General features: G+C 35.1%; 1 protein-coding gene across 1 annotated transcript; it reads right to left on the bottom strand.

Annotated features, from left to right (window-relative positions):
- Positions 1 to 7260: 7260 nt before the first annotated feature.
- On the bottom strand, positions 7261 to 7662 carry LOC127097998 (uncharacterized). The gene has a single exon (XM_051036499.1). The coding sequence runs from the start codon at positions 7660 to 7662 to the stop codon at positions 7261 to 7263; it is 402 nt and encodes a 133-aa protein (XP_050892456.1).
- Positions 7663 to 8374: the final 712 nt, after the last annotated feature.

Here is an 8374-nt window from a genome sequence, read left to right as displayed (position 1 = left end):
ATGAAAATTGAAGTATCGGGAGAATTCTTGCATTGTATGTCACTTGAGTTCATATAACTCAATAAACCACTATTCAGATTCATGAAACATTGATTCCCGACCGGACCTACATATAGAATGAGGCTCGGATCACACATGCTCATATGATTTTACTTTCATGCGGATATCGAGTCTCCATGGGAATCAAACTCACTTCAAGAACCGTCACTCGTATTGGACTTGACCTCACTTTGAGTATCTTTCACCATATAGGACTCAGACCCACTTAGGTGTCCACCTCTCCCCCATGGCTCAACTATAGTTGGGACTCAAATCCATTTGAGGCATGAATCAATGGTGCCACATCCCATTTTCTACTTTATACAAGCATCTCAAATAGGATGTGTGCGTTCAAGGGAAAATATCTTAATACATGATTGGATCCACAAATAACGTGATTGAATTCGTCAACCACTAGGTGATCTCATTCACCAATGCTCACATTATCACCACAAGTTCCATAAAAGGCCTATTATTCATAGGTTAAGCAATTACTCGTCCACGGTACACACCGATGTACCATTTCTTACAAGCATCACCATCTAAGTCATTTATCATACCCTAAGTTATCTTTTCTAATCATTTTATCTCAATCTCAACCCTAGGTTAAATCACATTTATTTTCATGAAATTTGATCAATCATTGTTAATTCAATGCATACACAATATAGTATAAGTTATAAGGCTACCATAATAGCTTAGAAACATGAAACAAGTGGTTTTAGTAAAAATAAGAAGGGACCAATCGATTGTTGTTAGGAACCAATCAATTGACCTAAACTTTTATCCAAATTTTCATAAAACAAAAATGGACCAATCGATTGGTCCAATGATGTAATCAATTGTCACAATGTTTAATCAATTTTTTGACCAAATCATTGCAGAACCAAACAATTGTTTTTACAGAGAACCCTGAACCAATCGATTGGTTCATGTCTCTTCTATATAAATACCACTTTCAAACAACTCATCTTCCAAATTTAGCCATTCCAAAACATAAACCCACACTAATCAAGTGATTATGGGTTGTAGCTTCAATAAAAAATATATATATGAAAACATGTTTCCTCTTCATTCATGGAACATGTATTCACTATGACAACAACAACATGGTGTTGTCACAACATTCAACAACATGACGAAATACAACAAACATGAAAATCATATGTAGAACATATATTCATATCAATTTCCATGCTTAAAATAGAAACACATAAACATATTAACATGAATCCAACATAAAATCATAAAATATTTCCAATCATCACATTCATTGCATCAACACCAAAACCATAGCTTTAGCTAAAGAAAGAATCTAACTAGAACCCACCTTAAAAGTAGATTGATGAAGAGAAGGAGTTGGTTTGGTTGACGTTTCCACTTCTTCTTCAAGCTTCCTCTTTTTTCCTTCCAAGCTTTATTTCCTAACCTTGTCTTTCTTTTCTCTAAGTTTCTTTACTTATTTTACTGATAAAAAGGGAAAAGGGCAAATGTGTTTTGTATCACATAGAAAGAATGAGTGGATGAAAAGAGAGACGTGAAAAATGAGTGGTTGGTAAGGGTAGTTAGAAAATAAAATATCCTAAATGATATTTCTTAAGAATATTTCCTCTACTAGAGAAATTGACCAATTATTAATGTTACCAAAATGTCCCTTATTATACTAATTAATAAAAGGTCAGTCTCAAAGAATAATAATTATGACAATATGGGTTCACTAATTACTCTATTTGTCCCAACTGACAACTAATAGAGTACATAGGAACTCAGTTGATCTCAAATGGAAAATATTTGAGTATCTAAGGGAACATGTGGTATTACACCCTCCCCCCTTAAATAAAAATTCTTCCTCGAATTGAAAGATTCCCTGAAAAAATAAGGATAAGATTCTCGCATCTCGAATTCCAGCTCCCAAGTAGCTTCGCCCGAATGTGATTCGTCCTACTGAACCTTAACAAATGGAATCTCCTTGTTTCTCAATAATTTAGTTTCATGACCTACAATATTACTTGGATGAGGTTCAAAAGAAAGTTTTGCTTCTGCTTCCACTGTATCTGGAAGAACAGGCTAAAGAGAATCAGGAATGAATTTTTGAAGCTAAGATACGTGAAAAACATCATGCATCCCATACAAAGAAGGTGGTAAGGCTAATCTGTAAGCTACTTTGTTGACCCTCTCAATGATTTGATATGGTCCTATCTATCTCAGACTTAACTCCTGTGACTTAAAGGTCTTTCCAATCTTAACCTTGGAGTAACCTTCAAGAATACATGGTCACCTTCCTTGATTCTAACGGTCTTTTTCTATTATCTGCATAACTCTTATGACAATCTTGGGCTTTCTTCACTTTCTCTCGAATCATCTTTATCTTATATATGGTCTCTTGAACAGTTTTCGGCCCTAAAATTCTTTCTTCACCAGCTTCTATCCAACAAAGAGGTGTTCTGCATTTCCTCCCATACAAAGCCTCATAAGGATCGATGCCAATGTTCGTATGGTAACTGTTATTATATACAAATTCAATAAATGATAAGATATCCTTTCAATTCCCTCCACTTTCAAGCACACAAGCTCTTAACATATCTTCCAAGGTATGAATCATCCTCTTGGTTTGACTGTCCATCTAAGGATGATTATACATACTTAAACATAACTTCGACCCCATGGCATGCTGAAACGCTCCCAAAAATCTCGAAGTAAACTTTTGATCTTTATCTGACACAACACTAGTGGGAACACCATGCAATCTTAAAATCTCTGAAATAAACAATCGTGTAAGATTAATTGCCTTCTAAGTAGTCTTCACTTCTAGAAAATGGGTTGACTGAGTTAATCTATCCATAATTAGCCATATTAAGTCATAACCACCTTGCGTACACGGTAAACTAACTGCAAACTCCATAGAAATACTATCCCATTTCCACACTGGAATTTCTAGGGGTTGTAATGATCCACCTTGCTTTTGATGTTCAATTTTTACCTGTTGGAACACCACACATTCAAACACATACTCGGCAATATCCTTTTTCATACTAGGCCACCAATAGTTCTTTTTTAGGTCTTGATACATCTTTGATGAACCTGGATGAATGGTAAATGCACATTTGTGCGCATTCTCCAAAACTCTTGTTTCTAACTCTACATCATTTGGCACACAAATCCTTTGATTAAAAAGAAGAACTTCATCTGTGGCTTGAGGAATCTTGGTTGAATTGACATTGCTTGCAATTTCTCATCCAACAATTGTCTTTGATGAATCTCCTCTCTTAAATCAGAAGTAACATTCAAATTTCCCATCATTACGACATACTGAGTCCAAGCAAACTGGAGGTTAAGGTCTTGAAACTTTTCCAACAATGCATACTCTAACATCATCAGCTCAGCCTTGTGTATCTCTTTCCGACTTAACACATTTGCAACTTTATTTGCTTTACCTTAGTTCAAAGTCAAAATATTTCAAAAGTTCCATCCATCTCCTTTGCTGCATATTTAGCTCCTTTTTATTGAATAGATATTTTAAACTCTTGTGGTCACTAAACATCTCAAAGTGTACTCCGTACAAGTAGTGATGGCACACCTTTAAAGTAAAAACAACAGCTAATAACTCAAGATCATATGTTGGATAGTTCTCTTCATGAGTCTTCTGTAACACCTCAAATTCAATTAATTAATTTAATTTAATTATTTAAAATTTTATTTGATTAATTGGTGTTTTAATTATTTGTTGTGTGGTTGTGGGGGTAAGAGTGTCCTTGAGGGTATAGAGAGAGTAAGAGTTTGGTATAGTTGTTTAGAATTAATTAGAGTTTTCATTAATTATTAGAATAACTAGTATTTTATTTGAATTAATTAAATAAAATTATAAAATGGTAGAATTGGGCCAATATGAAGAATTTGGAGAAATAGAGGGGAGCAAGGAATTAGGGAGTTAGGGCAATGGTGTGAATTAATAAAATTAAGGTTTAACGAGGTAATTGGGAAGAAATGTGTAGAAAATCCTAAGATATATTTGAAGTAAGAGAGTTTGGAGATTTTTAAGTAAAAACAAAACTTTATGGTGAGAAGAGGAAAATGTTAGGGTTAAAGGAAGACTCCATTGTTAGAGTTTGAAGTTGCATCTTATTGGAAAATCCAAGGTTATAGGGGAGAAATGACTATCAATTAGGTGTATTGCATGATGGGGTAGATAAGAGAAGTCCTTAATCTTATTAGGGTTCTATGATTTTGTTCTATGAATTATTTTTTTATGTTAGAAATTTGGAAATTGATGATTTATTGGGTTTATGCATGTGATTTTATGATTGGAATTATACTTAACTCATCATGATTATACATGTATATATTTCTACCATTGATGAATGTGGAAGTGATTATGTTGATGCATTGTTGGTCGTGCTTAATTGATGAAATTAGATGCTAATTGATGAAAGTATAATGAGATTACAGTGGGAATTTGATCTATAATGTTAGAAATTTGAAATTAGTTATTTGGGTATGTTAGGACATGTTTGGATGGGGTTTTGAAGGGATTTATATGCCCAAAATTGAGTATTTTCGTCATGGATTCTGTGGTAACCGATTACCACTTAATGGTAATCTATTACCAGGTTAAAAATGATTTTTTTTGTTTTTCGGGTTGGTGATCGATTACCACGTATTGGTAATCGATTACCGCAGGCTGGTAGGAAAAATTGTTTTAAGGAAAACTAAAAAGGTCGTAACTTTTGTCCCGTAAGTCTAAATGAGACGTTATTCGAAGTGTTGAAAAGATAACACGAAATACTATCAAATGGTAATGTTTCAGACTCTGAATGTGAGGGGATGACCTGAATAATTGACAAAAATTACACGTGTAGTTACCCGATGATTTACGCCATAACTTTTGATCTATAGGTCCAAATGACGCGCCGTTTGAGGCATTAGAAAGCTAACACTCAGAGATGCATCTGGTGCTTGGTGAGATAGTTTAAGGTTATTAATATGCCTACTATAGGGATGATTATTCTTACTTGTATGATCGGTTAGTGAATCATTATGTTTATACGATGTTGTGTTATTGTTTTGGTGAAGTAACATGAATGAATGCCTATGAAGTTACATTTATTGAGTTGATGTTGTTTATTGTTGTTTATTGATGTCGTAACATTGACTGATTGTTACGCATGATGAATGATGTGGTACATAAATGGTGAGATGCGTATAGTGACCCCTTTGGTGAACTTTTTGGTGGTAATGCATGTTGTTGAGAGTCATACATCATGGTGTAAGGATTTCGGTCTAGTTTTGGTATGCTCTGGTCAGGTGGTATAGATCGGGAGCGAGTAGCTAGTTCTAGTGAGGAATTAGTGAAGCGTTACCTATGGTGTTGGTAACGAACTTTGGTGTGCTCTAGTACTATGGTGGGGATCGAGAATGAGTAACCGGTTCCAAGTGGAGGCTGGTGAAGCATTAACTATGGTGATGGTGATGATTTAGTGTGATATGGTCTTATGGTAGGGATCGAGAGCGAGATGAACTTGAGTATTCATGAATGGTACTTCATGCATAATGAGTCAGTTGTGAAGTACATTTGCATACATGATTCTATATGTAGTTGATTATTCATGATGTTGTTAATTGGATGTGAATATGTACATGTTTTTGTGAGAGGTGTGAGACTATGTGATTGTTGATTGTGTAATTGAATGTGTGCTTGTTGTATGTTCTCTACCTTAGCATTCTTTACAATTTTTATATTGGTTTGTTGTTTCTCACCCCTTTTCTTTCATGTTGTCCATCATGAACATCTTACAGATACTCATGAGTAGAGTTTGCTGATGTAAGTGGAAGTTAGCTCCCGGAGTTACTTCATTTAGTTTCATCATTGTGTTAGAAGTCTTGCTTTGATCCTGTAACATCGGGGTTGGGAATGTTTGTTTGTTTATTATATTTTCCTGGAGTTTAATTGTTTATTTTGGTTTATGTTGAAGTTGTTGAGAGTTGATCATGATAAATCCATATTTTGATAATGGTTTATATAATTTTGATGTTGAGACTAAATGTCTAAGTTATGTTGTTTTATTTAATTAAAATAAGTTTGATACCACCGCAATGATACCCTAAGTGAAGGTGAGCGTGCGATGAAAGATGTTGCATGACGTTGGTATTTTTGCTGAGTATTTGTTAAATGTTTGTTTTGTTAAAGGTTTTTTTCGTTGGTGACACCTTAGATTGTTGTATAACGCTTAATATATAAGTATCGGAGTTTATAGTGTTACATATTCACTTGATTAGAAGCGTATGCCACAACTTTACCACCTTGCATTAACACCCCAGCTAGTCCTTCCTTAGAGGAATCACAAAATACTTTGTAAGGCTTACTAGGGTATGGAATTATTAAAACGGGTGTGCTAGTCAACCTTTCCTTCAAACTTATGAAACTTTTCTCACACTTTGAGTCCCAACAAAAAGGAATCTTCTTTCGAGTAAGTCGAGTATCAGTAAAGCCAATTGAGAAATCCCTTTAATGAAACTTCTATAATAACCTGCCAATCCCAAGAAACTTTTGACTTCAGAAGTATTCTTAGGTCTTTCCCAATTAATAATTACTTCAACTTTAGATGGATCTACGGCTACTACTCCTTGTGATATGACATGACCAAGAAAATTAACTTCAGTCATCCAAAATTCACACATACTTACCTTTGTAAAAAGTTATTTCTCCAGCAACACTGATAAAACGATTCCTAAATGTTCCCCATGCTCTCGTGGAGTACGAGAATAAATAAGAATATCATCAATGAATATCACCACAAACTGGTCCAAATAAAGATGGAAAATTTAATTCATATAATCCATAAAAATGGTGGGTGCATTCGCCACTCCAAATGGCATTACAAGGAATTCATAATGACCATACCGGGTTCTAAATGCAGTCTTTGAGGTGTCAGAGATCTTAACTCGTATTTGATGATAGCCCAATCGCAAATCAATCTTCGAGAACACATAGGCTCCTTTCAATTGATATAACATGTCGTTTATCCCTGGTAGGAGATACTTGTTCTTAATGGAGACCTTATTCAAATGACGGTAGTCGATACATAAATGCATACCACCATCCTTCTTCTTTACTAGCAACACTGGACCTCTCCATGGTGAAACACTAGGTCGAATGAAGTGTTTGCTCAATAATTTTTCTAATTGGTTCTTTAATTCTCTCATCTTGAGCGGTAACATATGACACTAATCGACGAATTTTAGGGTCGTCCCCGATATCAGATCGATAGAGAATTCTACTTCCATTTCTGGAGGGAGGGAAGTGACATCCTCGGGGAAAACATATGGAAATTCACCAACTATAGGAATTTGCGCAACTTTTAGATCTTCACCTGATTCCATGGTGAGAACCAAGAGAACGTGATTTTCTTTCTCAAACAAGAAATTAACCATACCAACCTTACCCTCCAAGATAGTAGTCAGCACATCCTTCGGAGTAGCTTCTTTAGATGCAATGATAATTACCTTTTCTTCACATCCAATAAACACCGAATTGGAAGAAATCCAATTCATTCCTAAAACTACGCCAACTTTATTAAGGGGTAAGCATACGAGATGAATTTGAAAAACTTTATCATTCACCGACATCGATCAATTATCACAAGTCCATGGTGTCTCTACAACATCATCCACGGTGGTAGTTACCACCATGGGAGGAGATAAAGGAAACAATCCAAACCAAGATGCTCCATACATTGCATAAATATAAAAGAGTGTGTTGCTCCACAATCAAACAATACAAAACATGGATGATCATTTAAGTGAAACGTACTAGTAATCAATTTATTGTTACCCTTAGCCTTCTTTGCATCCAAGGTATAATCCCGACCAATACTCTTCCCCTACACTTGAGCATTCTTTTGAGGGAAATCTCTAGCCATGTGTCCTTCCTTATGACATAGAAAACACCTAAATACACCTCTGACACATTTCCCAAAATGAAACCTCTTACACGTTTGACATTAAGGAGGTTGGGTATATTTTGCATTATGTACTTGTTTTCCTTTGAAATATTGAGTTCTAGGACTAAACTGATGACCTGGTCTTCCTTGGACCTTATGGAAACTCTATATTGATGCCTTTCCTCTCGCACTTTCTTCAAACTATTTTCAGCCACATAACATTGTCTTAACAATTCTGCATAAGTACCGAACTGTCTCTGAGTAACACTATGGGAGATTTCACCCCTTAATCCAAATAGAAACTGGTTAACTTTCCATTTTTCATTTGGTGCATACATGGATTGTCTAGAGTAAGCAGCTATATCCTTAAGCTTTTCTGCATATTCGGCCATTGACAT

Source organism: Lathyrus oleraceus, chromosome 1 (genome assembly GCF_024323335.1).
Source record: "Lathyrus oleraceus cultivar Zhongwan6 chromosome 1, CAAS_Psat_ZW6_1.0, whole genome shotgun sequence".
NCBI classification, from domain to species: Eukaryota; Viridiplantae; Streptophyta; class Magnoliopsida; order Fabales; family Fabaceae; genus Lathyrus; species Lathyrus oleraceus.
This window is presented reverse-complemented; position numbering and strand designations above follow the sequence as displayed.